The sequence below is a fragment of the Triturus cristatus genome, chromosome 12 (assembly GCF_964204655.1).
Source record: "Triturus cristatus chromosome 12, aTriCri1.1, whole genome shotgun sequence".
Classification (NCBI taxonomy): domain Eukaryota; kingdom Metazoa; phylum Chordata; class Amphibia; order Caudata; family Salamandridae; genus Triturus; species Triturus cristatus.
The window spans coordinates 79,226,747-79,243,250 of NC_140595.1; the positions used below are offsets into that span (position 1 = coordinate 79,226,747).

Sequence of the window (16,504 nt, forward strand, 5' to 3'; positions counted from 1 at the left end):
GTTCCTTCTGCCACATTCTCGGGGGCAACGACTGTGACTTTTGCGTCTTGTTTTTTGCCCCTTTTCCTCTCGCTGAACCGGCCCGGCCCTTCGCCTGAGTGTTGCCATGAAGAGGAGGTGTCGGTGGACCCGGCAGGCAGTCAGACAAACCCACTGGCCCATATAGCCGGACATATTTAGACAGATATATGGACGGATAAAAAGGCAAACGCTCCCATGTATAAATTAAGTCGGTCGACCAGATCCAGCGAGACAGAGAAGCGGTGAATCGTACATTTAGCCAGATATAGGCTAGAGGGATAGAGGGTGTCTAGGCGCAGAAAAAGAAACCGTTTTAGCTAGGCAGATAACTAGGCATGGAACAAGAGACAGGCGGGGGGGGCTCGATCGACGGGAAGACAGGGAAGCAAACATAAAACAGGCTCATTTTTATTGTTATTATTATTACCATCATCATAATCGTCATGTACTGTTATAGGGACACTAATAATCCATCAAAGCAAATTCCAGTTTCTGTGGCCTGTGTCATGGGTTGGATGGGACATTGCTGCCCTCTAGCGGACATAGCTTCTAACTGCACAGTTATTTCTTATGGCCTCTAAATATGTATTTTCCTGTGGTGGTGACCGCTTCCCGATAGTTTGTTTTTCCTGTTTCTACACTTTATTCCTGGTATGGTTTGTTATCAGTAACATTGAGTATTTTGAATGTTGTTCCTTCACATCACCGGTATCCTTAAAAATGATAAATGCTAAACTAAAAAGCCCAAACTGTAGGTGGTGTCCTGGGATAGAAAAGGGACCTTCCATGTGCAATTAGTAGCTGCGTGGAGTGATGCACCTGACTATGACCCTCTTCACCAGGCTCTGCTCACTAGTGCCTCCTCACCAGTTCCTTATCACAACATCTGGGTCACAGCCACTGTTTCATCGAACCCTGGTTCCTCCCACCGCTGGGCGAAGTGCCTGTAATAGGCTCTTACATATACAAAATACGAATTTAAATAAGCTTGGTTCACTTGTGCACAGAGTTCTGACTGGATCTGGCAATAGCAACTCACTTTTGCACAGAAGTGTGGATAGCGGTCAGTTCTTTACACAATTTTACTTGGAGGTGGATGGTTGGGGTAAGGGGTAGAGATTTTTCTTGCGAGCAAGAGATAGTCTTGTTGCTTTTTCTAAACGAGTTTTTATGAAAAAATAATAACACCACAGTGGAGCATTAACATGCAGACTATGCAGAGAATGGGATTTTAGAGACCAGTAAATAAATCAATCAGGTTTTGTAGAGCGCGGCTACTCACCTGTAAGGGTCTCAAAGCGCTGGAGGGGGGGGGGCGGAAGGGGGGTCTGCTGTTTTCTTGAAGAGCCAGGTCTTAAGCTCCTTCCTGAATCTAGGCAGAGATGGTGATTGCCTGAAGTACAGAGGAAGGGAGTTCCAGGTCCTTGCAGCGAGGTAGTGGAGCAGAGATGTCTGGTGGGGGTGTGGAAGGAGAGGTGGTGGTTGAAGTATGCGGGTCTGGTGTTGTAGAGGGCTTTGTAAGCTTGCATGAGGAACTTGTAGGTGATCTTTTTGTTGACTGGGAGCCAGTGGAGGTCTCTCAGGTGGTTGGTGATGTGGCTGCGGCAAGGGATGTTCAGGATGAGTCTGGCGGAAGTGTTCTGGATATTTTGCAGTTTCTTTTGGAAGTTTTTCGTGGTTCTGAGCACTGCGGGCCACCAGGAGTCGTCCCATGTGGTGGGGTTGGGGCCAAGAATGAGGACTTCGGTCTTGTCGGAGTTGAGCTTGAGGCATCTCTCCTTCATCCAGGTGGCTTGTGCCTTCATTCCACTGTGTAAGTTGTTCTTGGCAGCTGTGGGTTCGTCGGAGAGGATCAGCTGGGTGTCGTGGGAGTAGGAGATGATGTTTGAGTCTGTGGTTTCTGACGATGGTTGCAAAGGGGGCCATGTTGATGTTGAAAAGGGTGCGGCTCAGGGAGGAGCCCTGTGGCACTACGCAGCTAATTTCTGTGGGTTCTGAGAGTAAAGGTGGAAGTTTGATTCTGTGTTCAGCCGGTGACGAAGGAGCGGATCCAGTTGCGGGCTTAGTTGCAGAGGCCAATGTCATGAAATCTGGTGCAGAGGGTTTCGTGGAAGAAGGTGGGGAAAGTGGCCTAAAGATCCATGAGAATGAGGGCTGCGGTTTCCCCTCTGTCTAGGAGGATGCGGATGTCATATGTGGTGGTGAGGAGAGCAGTCTTGTGCTTTGGTTGCTTTCGAATCCCTATTGGTAGAGGTCCAGGATGTTGTTTGATTCAATAAACTCAGAGAATTGGGTGTTAATGGCCTTCTCGATGACTTTGGCTGGGAAGGTAGCAGGGAGATGGGTCTGTACTTCTTGAGTTTGGTCGGGTCAGCAGATGGTTTCTTCAGTAGGAGTTGATCTCGGCATGTTTCTAGCCTTCAGGGAAGGTCGCGGATTCAATGTAGTTGATTGTGTGGCAGAGTTCAGGTGCGATGGAGGCGCGGGCTCTGTTGAATATGTTGTGGTGGCAGGGATCCGAGGGGGCTCCAGAGTGGATGCTTTTCATGAACTTGAGTAGGGTCTGCTGGGGTCTGGGTCTGTTGGGTGTGGTGGCTTTGCCTGGGGTTGGTGGGCTTTGGTTAGTGAGCATGTCATAGATCGCCTTGATCTTGCGGCGAAAGAAGCAGGCGAGGTTGTTGCAGAAGTCTTGGGAGGGGGGACGTTTGTCATCTTTTGCTGGGTTTGGTAAACTCTTTGACCACGGTGAAGAGTAGTTTGCTGTTGTGTGCATTGGCGTTGATGCATAAATGACCTATCTTTGGCAGATACAAGTCAAATGTGTTCGATTATCTTCTTGCTTCTTGACAATCCCACTTTACATGTCACTAAATCGAAAGTCTTAGAAATTATTGATGATCCGCTAAGTAAAACACAAGGTGACGGAGCGAAGGGGGATCAACCAACTCTCATGAATTCAAAGTTAAGGGACTTTCCTTAAAACATGCTGATTTCACAGTGGAAGGGAATGTACTACTGAAGTTCCTGTAGCATTGCTAGAATTAGAAAAAAGTGTTCATTTGTACAAAAGAGAAAGAGTGCAGGAGGGTGGGCAGATTGCTGCAACTCACAGAGTAAGATGAGAAGCCTGCACTCTGTATGATGTGCAGAGATTGTAAGCTTCCCCCTTCCACGATTCCTGCTCTCAACAGTAACATCTTGGAATATTTGAAGCTTTGCTCAAGGCAGTAATTAAGAGCAAGTTGAAAGACATTGGTAAAGGACTGCTGTTCAAGTCCAAATTCAGATCTTCATCATTGTTTCCCTTCTGTCTTGTCTTAAACACTTCTGGTTTTTTTTCCTGCCCCAGGGAGCCTCATCCAGCCTTGTTGTGAAGTTTGCTGACACAGAGAAGGAACGTGGGCTACGCCGGATGCAGCAAGTAGCCAACCAGCTGGGGATGTTCAGTCCAATTGCCCTACAGTTTGGGGCCTACAGCGCCTACACGCAAGCGGTAAGATGCTTTTTTATGTCACTGGCTGCCTTGTCTGCTCTGGCTGTTCTGACACCGGGGTGTGATAAGAATCCATCTTCTATCAGCTTACAAGACATTATCAGTTCATAAATTCCGTGAAGGTGATGTAAGAGAGGTTAATACGGTGCATGGACACTGCATCCCCAATCTGTCCTCCTATTAGTTTTGGGGGCACCCATGGCGAGACCGAGCACCCTTTGGGACATGACACACCTCATCCAGTCTATTCCTGCAGGGTTTTTAAAGCACTTCTTGTCCACAGGGTCATCTGCTGCAAACATTGCTCGCTGCCAAGTTAAATGTGTGCCTTATTCAGACTGTACCCCACTGCCCTTCAAAATTGGTGACTGGTCCATTTAGTTTCGTGCTGCTCTGTAAAATACATCTTATGTCCTACTCTTGTGTGTGGTCCATTTTAATCCATATAATGACCAATGCCCATATGCTGCACATCTTGCCCAGCCTTTGCCCACTGCCCAACAAATTGCATGCTCTGCCTGACCTTAGACCACGGCGCTCTCACCCAAATGAGCACACAGACCCAATCGGTCCCTGGTTGATCTAAGAATGTATATCTTTTCAACTCTGAGCTGGTTTCGCTAAGAAATATTGTATTCATTTCATGCCCATAACCTCTCGGCATTTCTCATGACCCAGGGAATGCACCTCTTGTCCAATACTTTCCCATTCCCTGCAGAATGCACCACTTTTCCAATCTGTACCCCTGCCCAGCGGAATGTACCTCGTTTCCAGTCTCATCCCCCTGTCCAAAGGAATGTTGCCCATTCCAGTGTCTCCCCTACCGAGCAGAATGTGTCATTCCCAATCCTTCCCAGCTTTTAATTGCTATGCCTGCCTAGTCCAATCCGTAGTTTCTGCTTCCCAGCACTGTGAACATCTTCAATCCTTTCCATCTGCTACTGTCCTTTCCTTACCAGCTGCCCACAAGTCCCCTGATTGGATGCCGCTTGCTGTTTCGATTTTTATTTTACTTTAGTTCATGCTAAAACCCTGGCAAAAGATGCTACCAATGTGTGGTGGTGGTTGGGAGAGGGGAGGTGAATACACTGCAACCCAAGATCACTTGTTAAGTCAGAAAAATCCAAACACTCTCTCATTATGTAGATATAATATTCCTAATCTGGTGTGTTTACTTCAGTTAATTTCTTATTTTTGTAAATTACACAGTGGTGCTCTCGTCTTGCGCCCTGCCCAGCTTCTTTGTGCAGTGCCGCACAGCAAGGTCCAGGGACTGCCCCTGTTTCTGTGTTTCCCCTTTGTTTTCTGGTCCTAGGCGGTGAAAATGACCTGGGATTCACGAGAGATCAAGTACAGGAGAAAGATCCAGCAGAAAAAGTTCTGCAGTGGATAGAACAGGCAAATGTAGGCCATCCAGTCAACCGCCAAACTCTCTTTTCCGCACCCTGAAAGTCTCCCTAAACCCTCAGTCCAGACCCATCTTTGCTTAGCCTCCATCCACAAACACACATGGTTCCTTCAGTCTCGTATCACAGCCGCTTTATAGCTCGGTTTATGTTACTTAAATCCACACACAATCGCATCTATTTTCATTCAGTTAATTGCCTGTCTTTTTCACTCCTTAAATGCTTTGCAAAAAGCAGTAACGTGTTTTGTGTGGGATGTGATGTTCATGTTTTTCTGATTCTTCCTTGTGGAAATGAGGTTAAATGCACCACATTGCAGATTGAAAATGCTCCCAGGGCCAGCCTTTGCTAATTTCTCCTCTGCTAGGGCCATTTATGGGGAGTTCCCGCTATTTCTGATTTCAATTCCTCCAGGTTTCAGTGTAATATCTTTCTTTACCTCCTTCTGTTTGCCCCGTCCACCAACCTTCCTTAGTCCTAGTTAGTGTCTTCCCTCTGACGTTTGTTTCTGCCCTTTCTCTTTTGTCTGCTTCAGTTAATAGGTGTTTTTCCTCTTCTCTCCAACAGATCATGCAGCAGCAGGCCGCTCTCGTTGCAGCTCACAATGCCTACCTCAGCCCAATGACCACCATGGCTTCCATTCAGATGCAGCAGATGGCCACCATCAACCCCAACGGGCTCATCGCCACACCCATAACCTCCTCATCAGGTAAGCGATGGCCTCCGGGCTGGTAGAGGGTGTCTAGGACGAGGAGGTGAACAACGAGAGCAATGGGACGGGTCAGGGATAGCTTGGGAGCATTAAAAGGGGAGATGACCTGCACAAGAACCACCAGATAGACTATGTAAACCTGTGAGCAGGATCCTAGGAGACTAAAACATGAGTAAAGCATGAAGAGAGCATCCACAGAGGACCACGGCCAAATTCATTGCAGAGCAAAGACAATTTAATAACATATTCCTCAGTGGAGAGGCTTAGGAGCTCGTTTAAAGGTGGGTGGTAATTGGCATGGTCACTGGAATTATGAGCAGTGGAAGACCAAGTTTTGTGGCAGGGTTGAGTAAATTATGTGGCCAGAAAAGTCAAATTATGTGGCATAATGCAGCACATTTTGTGATAGTAATAGTTCAATGTTTTGTAATTTTTAAACTTGGTAACACCTCTTTAGTACCAGTTTAATACCCAAATATAGCAATAAGTAACAGAAAGGTGATCAGTCGACCTTTGCAAATGGCCTTCCACTGCCCGGCAACCGGTGTTGCTGCGTTTTTCATAACTTATGAATCGTTTGCGCTAGGAAGATTTTTTTTTTGTTAAAACCTGCAGATTATGCGGTAGATAATGGATTATGTGGTAATCGCAGCAAATTTATGAATATGCGAAATTCGCCGCACAATCGCATGATTCAAGTGGCCCTGGTAATTGGTCATCAACAAAGATTGGCAGCTGTCCTGTCCACTGTCCTGCCTCATTTAGACGTTGGAGATACTAGTTTTGCCAACAATGGAGAAGGCACTGGCTCTGCCACTAGGAATACCCTTGCAGCCTGGCACCCACTAGTAAACGTGGTGCTGAAAGCCCTCCTCACCATTTTGGGTGGGCCTTCTAACACCAGGGTCACTGGCTTTTTTGTCCAGTAGACCATGGCTCTCCCAGACAGGAATATCACAGTAATGTCCCACACATGGAGAAAACCCTCAGCACATCCTGGTCCTTGCATTTTTATCTCACCAGGCAAGGCACCCTCTTTAGGGGTCTTTCTGCAGAGAATGAAAAAAAATTGGAGACCAGGTGGTATGGCGAGTTTGACTGGCACTTCTTTTTTTTTTTTTTTTTTTTTTTTACTAAGTAGCTCTCACTATGGCGGGCCAGGCACCGTAGTGAGAAAAAAGCCCTCCACCCGTGAGCCAACTAGAGATTTGGCGGGCTGGTTATGGCTGGGCTGGTTGTGGCACTGTCTCTACAACCCCTGTCATTTGACAGACTGAGAAAGATGTGAGCGAGAGACTCTGCAAAGGACAATGCAATGAACTAACTTTTGAGCCTTTGGACAGGATAGAAACATCAAGGACCCCAGATGATTAGAGTGCACCAATACATCTGGATGGATGAGGCTGGGAAGGACCACAACAAAGAAGCTTGCCCTGAGACTGATGAAAAGATGGATTGTCGTCTCAATCTAGAGTGGCCGATCCACCATCATTTTTGGCGGAGTAAGCTTCCTGAAATAGTGTGAAGTTGGCAGGAGACTTTCAATAGAATGGAGGTGTGGGGTTCCTATCGTGCTGCGAAACCCGCTTCTTGAGAATCCTGGGCAGACATATGAACACTGACAATGCACCCATGCTTGAGGTACAGTTTCAGCGGACACATTTGGTGGCATAAATCCAACAGCAGTGATGCGCGTTGGTGGATTTCCACCGCATGGTTTCTCTCCAGAGTGGTCTCTTCTATGGCTGATGCAACCATTTAATCGATAGGGCGCCACCATCCTGTTGTAATACTTTATATACGTGAGACTTGTTAGCGTCACTTTGGTGGGCTAAAAAAATCATCTATATTGGTAGGTGGAAAGTCATCTAGCAATAGTCTAAATCATCCTTCCAGAGTCTTGAAACCTCCAAATGACATGAAGGACCTCTTAAGTAATTGAGACTGAAGAAAGACTTAAGGGAGTGCCTGTGGTGCCTTGAGACTGGAGAAGGCGTTTAAGCAACGCCTGACAGCCCTGGGAATGGAGAACCCCTCAAATAGGTGCTTAGAGCCTTGAGTAAAGGCAACCCTCCAGAATTACTGCTTTCTGATGCCATCTCTCGTTGTCTCTCTCTCCCTCTCTCCCTCTCTCCCTCTCTCTCTCCTTCTCTCTCCTTCTCTCTCCCTCTCTCTCCCTCTCTCTCTCCCTCTCCCTCTCTCTCCCTCTCCCTCTCTCTCCCTCTCTCTCTCCTTCTCTGTCTCTCCCTCTCTCTCTCCATCTCTCTCTCCCTCTCTCTCCCTCTCTCTCCTTCTCTCTCCTTCTCTCTCTCCTCTCTCTCTCTCTCTCTCTCTCTCTCTCTCTCTCTCTCTCTCTCTCTCTCTCTCTCTCTCTCTTCTCTCTCTCTCTCTTTCTCTCTCTCTCTTGAGCCATGTACCCTGATGATATGTATATGTTCATGGACTGCAGACCAAGAGTTAAGTATACTAAATCCACACTTCATGATATAATAGCAGTCAATATCCTCCACTCGATGTTGCTGAACGACAATATTTTGTCATTCAGTTTTGTGACCTATATCTTACAAGGTGAGGATAGAAAAGAAGGCATTAACATGAGTTAACAAAGTGAGCGACAAGGCATCCGGTTTTATTTGCGAGAGCAAGAGAGAGAGAACAAAGCCTAAATCAACAAAAAAAGAGCAGAACAGGGCTATCTGTCATCCAGCAGAGAGAGGGGCAAGCCAATAAGTGACACTCCGTGAAGAGAGAGAAACCAAGACATTAAGCAATACTCAACAACAAGAGAACAGTAATACATCAGCTACCTTTAAAAAGGAGGGAGGGCTGCAAAACATCGACCATCATTCCGTCGAGGGAGGGAAACCACAATAAAAGGCTCCATTCAGCCGCAGGTGAGCTGCCAAGCATCAGGTGTTCAAGGGAGAGAGAACAGAACAAAGCTTCATTCAACAAAGATAGCAGAACAATGTCGGGCATCTTTCATCACAAAGTGAGAGCAGCCTGGAACCACTTATCACTCTACATGGAGACAGCAGCAGGGCTTTAAGTGGAGCGTGGCCTGCCAGGCCTCAGACACAACATTAATTTAACATTTTGTAATGTGCTGCTATTATCTTGTATTTCCTAAGAATATTTGCTTTTTCCAGATGTTGATATTCTGTAGTTTTTTTTCGTGCAACGTATGTCTCTTGTCCAAAGCATTGTGTGACCTGAGTCACCTCTAGGTGTCTGGGTGTGTTCCGAGTGTGGACTGGTGTTTATTATATGGCACGATTCGAAGCTCTGGAGTCGAGGCTGAAGATTGTGCAAGTTTCTCACAGTGCAAAATCAGTGGGGCGTTAAGGGTTTCGGACTGCATGCTATTCCAGTCCCTGGCTTCTCTGCAGAGCACACAGAGCAGTGGTCACATATGTGCTAGGTGTAAGGAGCATTCTATGTGAAAGCATATGAAGGAGGAATACAAAGTAGTTGAAATATTGACAATGCCAAAGAAAAAAAGTTCTGTATTTAGATTGGGAGGGTGTGGGGGGCCCAAAGACAGGTCAATAGCGCGCAGCATGAAGCACAGAATTGTAGTTGACCTGTATTAGGGCAGGCCCTTCATTACATCACCTATGCCACAGCTCTTGGAAAGGATTCCTTTGAACACACCCCTTTTAGAGACCAACAGCACAGTTCCCATTCCTCTTTCAAGCACCAACTCATGAGGCATCAGTCTACTTCTACAAAGCAAGGCTTCAGTCAACAGAGGATAGTGGGAGGCTTTGTGCATGATTCATCAAGGAGTGCATGAAGGTAGTAGTAAATCTCTACTTATATATACTTTCATTGACAATATCGTGGTAGTCAATATCCTTCACTCAGTATTGTTGCAGAGCGCCATTAAATACTCACTGTTGTGGTAGAACACTAGCTTGTAGAACCATCTTGTTTATGTGGCAATTTTCTTTGCTCTGCTGATTTAGGGACCAGCACACCTCCCTCCTTATCTGCCACTCCGGTATCAGCGATCCCCGGTGCATTGGGGGTAAACGGGTACAGCGCCGTGCCTACGCAAACCGGTGGACAGCCGGCCTCAGAAGCCATCTACACCAATGGAGTTCACCCCTACCCAGGTACCGGAAAAAACCATCATCTTCTCCTGCTGTCTGAGGGTCATAGCTGCTTTGGGCTATGTATGTATGTATTGGTATTTGTATAGCACAAATCTAGCTGTGAAGCAACAAAGCATTGTATATTATGTGAGCGGTCTAAAGACGATCTGCAAGTTTGTGTACATCAAGTGGAGGTTACACAAATACATTTTACACACATTTAGGCACAGGGGGGTTCCATGATTTGCCCAGAATCAAACAATGTTTAGCCTAGCGCCGAGGGCGGGATCCGAACCGGGGTCTCCAGGTTCCAGTGGCGGCAGGCCGAGCTGCTATGCCACATCTCCTCCTGTGCTTTAGTTCATGGTTCCAAATTTGCCCCACTCCTGGTCAATGGCTCAGGTTTGAACATCTCCATCAGGGCTGGAGAGTCACCTCCATGTGGTTGGTGTTGATTTGTATCCCAACGTGATGTAATTTATGACGATTCTATTCCCAAGTAATCAGGAAATTACTGAATTGAATTTTGCTGCCACAGCTGTTTCTAAGTCGAACACTTCATGATAAGTCTAACAGAGATGTTACGAGTTGTGTAGGTCTGGCACCCCTCAGGCTTCTCTCTGGAGTATCCTGTTAAGGTGACACTTCAGCAAGAGCCAAGACCTATCTGGTGGCAAGGCTAAAGGGTGACTATTTTCATTGTCCCAGGGATGAAAGGCGTGGAACAAAAAAATGGAGAATGTCAGCGAGGTGCAAATACAAATTGGGAATGTGAAGTAAGGGGATCAGTAAACGGGAAATTCTAGGAAAACTGGACAGCGGAATGTAGAGCACAAATAAGACCTCCAAAAATGACAGGTGAGATGGGGGCCTGGAATCGGGGATATCATAGGCAGGAGTGTAAATTGGTAGAAGTGGCAGAGCTTAAAAGTTAGTTGCACGAGCTAGGCGTGTCTTCTTTTCGGGGTACACAGTAGAAGCAGGGCAATAAGAAATAGATGTGAGGACTTAAAGACAAAGGATAGGGAAACTAGAAAGTAAGTTGAGGGAGGCAGAGCAAGAAATGTGGGACACAGTTAGGGTGGGACTAGAAATTTGAAGACGTGATCACGTCAATACCAGAATCCAGGGGCTACTTCCCTTTTCTATAGACAAGATGAGGGACGCAGGAAGAACCTGGTGGAAAATGAACTGGAAATCCAACCAAGTGATTATGGCAGCATGGACAGATATTGGGGAAGCAGGAATGTTTATTTCAGGATGTGATGGATGCCAGACCAGCGAGTAACAGAATGATAATTTCTTGATAGAGTAGGCAGAACTGTACGATGAGAAAAAAAATGGTCTTGAAATTGGAAGGCAATGACCTGAGGTAGGCAGGAAAGAACTTAGAAGGACACAACATATCCTAAACTCGAAATCAGGAGATGAGATTTAAGTAGGACTGAGAATTGGGAAATGTGAATGGAGGCAGAGAGAAACATGACGATTTAGAAGGAGGCAGAACTGGAAAATGGAACTGTGAGAGAGGGAAGATGAGAAATCATGAGACGTGAACAAAGGCGGGATTGAAAATCAAGAGATGAGAGATAGGAAAAAGTGGAAATCGGTAGAGGCAAAGGGTGTTATATTCAAATGCACCTATAATAAGGTGGACGGGATATCAGTAGGCCTCGGCGGAGTTCGCGGAGTGACCAAAACTCTGCTGCGATATGCGCACGCGGCGGATATTGTTTGATCGTGCCTTTCGCGCTGATTTTTTAGCACTGGATGTTTGTCCCATGCTGAAAAATCTGCTCAAATGGCACCATTCATACCACAAGAGGGCGCTGCATCTCTCTGCTGATTGAGTAGATGTTCTACTTGAACGGCAGCTTCTTCAATGCGAATGGAAGGTTTCTCAACGCGAGCGTCCCGACCATCCGTGACCGCCTGTGCTGAGAAATCTCACTGGGAGGTGGTCTAGCAATGGGTTTTCTCGCTCGTGCTCACCAACTTAAAGTTGGCCAGCAAGGAAAAAACTCCGCTCCGCTTTGCAGAGCGGACCTTTTCTGAACCCTGTGTGCTCCGTGAAGTGCGAAAATCTCTGCAAACTCCGCGAACGGAACAGAGTTCACCATCCAGGCCTAGATATCAGTCACTTTTGTGATGGAGTACCCAACGGCCAAACTCTAGATCAGGTCCTAAGACATTTGTCAGTATTTGGAAAAGAAAGATTATTACATTCAAGATCACTAGTACAAAGGATATGTGACTCCTTGAAACGGATAACAATCACAACTAAATCTCTCAGAAATGCATCTATGCCTTATAAATGTTTGAAAGTTAAACTATATTTTTTTGTTATTTGGGTAAGATATCTAGAGTCCCTTGTCAATTGTGGTTCCTTGTGTATACCGCCCACACTCCCCCAATTATATGGGCTCTATCAGTCAAAGCCACCAGAACCAGCCCTTCCTTTATCGCCTGTAGGTCCCGCCGGTGCCCACTCCAGAGATTTCACTTGTGCCATTTGTTTTCCTATTGTTGTGTTTTTAGCTCAGAGTCCCGCCGCCCAATTGGACCCACTCCAGCAGGCGTACGCCGGCATGCAGCATTACACAGGTATGGTATGGTGCCAGGTGAGCCTTGCGGCAGAGACGTACAATACCAACACCATGGGAAACACAGTCCTTATAGTGATGTCATGCTGGGAAGTGTAATGACTGAAGTGACATCACACTAAATGTTACCACCAGACATTGCAAGTGGAACAACCCTTTAGACGGCGCTGTTGCTTTGGACGTGGTCTTTAAAGCTGTGCCGTCTCACAGGATGACACATTCGCTTAGCCTCCATCCGTGCTGTATTTGAAAATGAGCCTTCACAAGATACATCTATGTGGCTCCCCAGCAGTACACAAGACAGAGGCTTTCACAGCCTCACAAAACCACCAGAAGCCACACACGTAGCAACATCACACCTTGTTGTGTAGGAAACCAGATTGTAAAATCCAACCACTCACCGGCAGAAAACACACACAAAAAATGCCATGCAAACAACACCACACCAAAAGCCTTAGAAATGGCAATGTGATGCTTTTCAACAACCCAACCCATACATAATCTTGCAAGCAGTCACTAACAATGGCAAATATCTTACCGCTGACCCTTTCAGGTGCAAATAATGCACGGTCCTGTGTCTCACATACTGCCTTGCCCGACAGCATTCCAAGACCGCGGCACACCTGGCCCGGCTATACACTGTAGATACTAGCGATTGTGTTAAAAATAAAACCAACAAGGAATTAAAAACCTGACATGAGCATGGCATTCTTAACCCACTTTGAAGGGGGTGTGTTCTAAAGGCCTCCTTCTTATGGGTCATCTGCAGACTTTATGGGACCAAGGGGGCTTTCTTTGGTTATGTCTTACCGATATGTTTCTTTCTTTCCTGTCCTGGGGGTCTCCGGCAGCAGCATACCCAGCAGCCTACGGCCTGGTGAGTGCAGGGTTCCCGCAGCAGCCCACCTTGGTACCCCAGCAACAGCCGCCACCACAACAACAGCAGCAAAGAGAAGGTATGAGCAGTGGCGCGCTTTGGACAACAAATGGCTTGTGTGCTCCCCAGAGTCTTTGTTTCCTGTAGAGCGGAGTGTTCCCAAGAGAGCCTGTGTGTTCTCTTGAGGTTCATGTTCCATAGAAGGTCTGTGTCTTATTATATATTGTGTGTTTACATTCACTGAAGCCTCATGTCCCCGGAGAACCTTGAAGGAGCGAGAGGGAAAAAGGGAGGGGGTGTACTGTGTGTATCCTGGAGTCAAGTCATTGTGTTTTCTGTTGCATCTGTGTGTGTATACTGGAGTCTGTGTGTATTTCAGGAAGCCAGTGCTCCACCCAGGGAGTCTGTGTCCCTCCCTGGCATTATGACTCTGCTCCTTATCAAGAGTCTGTCTGTTCCCCTGCGAACCTCAATGAGAGAGAGAGCGGAAAAGAGTCAGAAGAGAAGTTGATTGAGCGAGAAGGTAGTGTGTAGCCTAAAGAGTCTGCGTGTATTTTTTGCTTGTATCCTAGAGAATCAGTGTGTATCACAGGGCGTCTCTGTGCAATCCAGACACCACAAGTATCCTGAAACCTTTGTGTTTGCCTGTCAGTCTCTCTCTGTAAGAAACAGTCTGTTTGTTCCGCATGCAACCTTAATTAAAGAGAGAGGGAGAGAAAGTAATAGAGGAGAGATAGAAACAAAGAGAGAGATGGGAGAAGAGGTCGAGAGAGATAGAGAAGAGAGAGAGAGCAAGAAAGAGAAGGAGATGGGAGAAGAGGTCAAGAGAGATGGAGATAGAGAAGAGACACAGATAGAGAGAGAAAGAGATAAAGAAACAAAGAGGGAGAGATGGGAGAAGAGGTCGAGAGAGAGAAGAGACAGAGAGAGATAAAGAGAGGGAGATGGGAGAAGAGGTCGAGAGAGAGCGAAAGAGAGAGAAGAGACAGAGAGATAGAGAGAGATGGGAGAAGAGTTCGAGAGAGAGATAGAGACGGAGAGGGAGCTGGTTGGTGTGCATCCTAAAGAGCCAGTGTGCTTCTCCTAGCCCATGTGTCCATCCCAGCTGATCTGTGTGTATCCCCTGGAGTCTCTGTGCATCCCTGGCATTGTATGGATCCTAACTTCTTGTTATTCTCCTGGGACTCTACATGTCCCACAGGGAGCTTGGGTCCTACATAGGGAGGGGTGCAGACCATGAGAGTAGAAAGAGAGTGAGAGAGTGAGTTTGTGTGTACCCCAAAGAGTCCACGTGTATCCTGTGACATCAGTAGCATCTGCCCTGTAGTCTCTGGATGCCCATGTGTGCACCCCTAGGCACTGTATCCTGCCATCTGGTTATTCTCATGAGTGTCTGTCTCATAGAGTGTTTGAGTTACAGAGAGAGAGCGGGAGCGCACCTGCCTGTGTGTGTGCTCAGGCGCGCTTGTGTGTCGTACTCTACATGATGAACACAAGTCATGTCCCTGCGAGCTCTGCTGGTATTCTTGAATCTGTGGATTTTAAATGGCCTCTGTGCATCAATTTGCATCCATGCTATGTTCTGTGTATATTAGGGTCCTTGTGTGTTATCGGGAGCTTCTGTGAGTTTGTCCTCTTGTACACATACACCACATCCCTTGTGTGCAGTTGGATGGATATGCTCTATTTCCTGTGCTCCCTTATACTGACGTGTCGCCATTAAGGTGCTCACCTGTAAGGATATTTTTCATTCCATACATTCAGTTGTTAGGATGTGCCGCATTGTGTTTGTCCACTTGTTAGGATGTGTTACATTCTAGGTGTTCACGTGTAGTGCTGCGTGACGTCCCATGGTTCCCTTTGTAAAGGCGTGTCACATTCTGCGAGTTCACTTGTAAAGTATCGTCATATAGCATGTGTCAACCTGCACGGATTTGTCATGCTCCACCTGTTCACTTGTTAATATCACAGGGCAGTGTCGCCTTCGAGGTGTTCAATGTTAAAGAAGTGTCACATTCCAGCCTTTGGAGTGCAGTCATTGGGTTAACTACAAAGGATGCTGAACACTAAGTAGGTGAACTAGGCAGGAAGTGTCATATGCCTTGCACTGATTACAAGAAAGAATCCAACTCCTTGTGTTAACCCCTAAAAGTGTGTGCTGTGTTCACTTGATGGGTGTGTGGCAATGCATCTGTCCATAGCTTGGATTTGCCACATCCCATGTATGCCCTTGTAAAGAGGGATCCCTTTCCATCAGCTCCCTTATAATGCCTCCACGGCTTTCACTGGATAGTCTTGGCTTCACATCATGTGTCATTATGCAGCCAGGAGTTGTACAATGTGTTTTACTGTGATCAATGGACCATTTAACTTGGCAGCGTAAGAGACTTAAGGTGTTCAATATTGTACGGGTGGGGAGTTGAGTATTAACAGTAAATTGGCTTACATGTGTATGAATAGGGTGGTTAATCTCAAGAATTGTGGAATCAGGGTTGTGAATCTACAGCAGTGCAGTGACCAATCAGACGAGACCCCAGACTGTACAATGGTGGGGGTTCTAACGCCACAGCATTGTACACGGTTACCTTCTGTGTTCTGCCCTGGTGATTGGAATTTAGCAGTCTTTTGAATGTAGCATTATAGATTAGCAGCTTATTGAACTTCAGATCGAACTGCGAGTAGCAATACACTGGACTGCAGAGTAGAGTACACTGAGCTGTTGATTAGTAATGTATTGGAGGGGGAAATAGCAGTACATTGACTGTAGATTACCAATTTACTGGACTGAGCAGGAGAGACAGAGATGCTGGATTTCAGGAGTTTAGGTGGACTGTTGGTCAACATCAGAATTTTGGAAAAGCTGCTGGATCAAGCACTAGAAATGGTGAATGTTATGTTTGGTAACTGGCCTTTGAAATAGCCTGATTCATTCTATTTAATTCTGAAAATCGCAGTATTTAGGTTACACAATAAGGTTGTGCACTCCTTTGTGTTTTCTTTGCCTCACTTGAGGGGGATATGGTTTCTATGGTATTCAAGAATCATGACGAAGTTCATTGAAGCTTGTCTGGACCTCTTCAATGGTGTTCTTCTTTTAGGGCCCGAAGGATGCAACATCTTCATATACCACTTGCCTCAGGAGTTCACCGACTCGGAGATCCTGCAGATGTTCCTCCCCTTCGGAAACGTCATCTCCGCCAAAGTGTTTGTGGACCGGGCAACCAACCAGAGCAAATGTTTTGGTAAGAGCCACCGTCAATGTTTCTATTTTCCCACCAATACATTTTTATCAATT

The 16,504-nt window shown here is 46.4% G+C and overlaps 1 protein-coding gene across 8 annotated transcripts in view; it reads left to right on the top strand.

The window, feature by feature from the left end:
- CELF3 (CUGBP Elav-like family member 3) overlaps positions 1-16,504 on the top strand; it is a 190,295-nt gene that overhangs the window by 153,014 nt on the left and 20,777 nt on the right. For 4 of the 8 annotated variants that reach the window (XR_014972253.1, XM_085638805.1, XM_085638807.1 and 1 more), the window contains 6 exons: positions 3,371-3,514; positions 5,488-5,629; positions 9,601-9,749; positions 12,258-12,333; positions 13,184-13,288; positions 16,308-16,451. Coding sequence is in view for 7 of the 8 variants with exons in the window: in XM_085638805.1 (XP_085494931.1) it covers positions 3,371-3,514; positions 5,488-5,629; positions 9,601-9,749; positions 12,258-12,333; positions 13,184-13,288; positions 16,308-16,451 (760 nt within the window). In the remaining variant the exon portion in view is untranslated. Of the gene's footprint in view, positions 1-3,370; positions 3,515-5,487; positions 5,630-9,600; positions 9,751-12,257; positions 12,334-13,183; positions 13,289-16,307; positions 16,452-16,504 lie in introns of all 8 variants that reach the window. The other 4 variants (XM_085638808.1, XM_085638810.1, XM_085638809.1 and 1 more) reach the window with 3 other exon arrangements.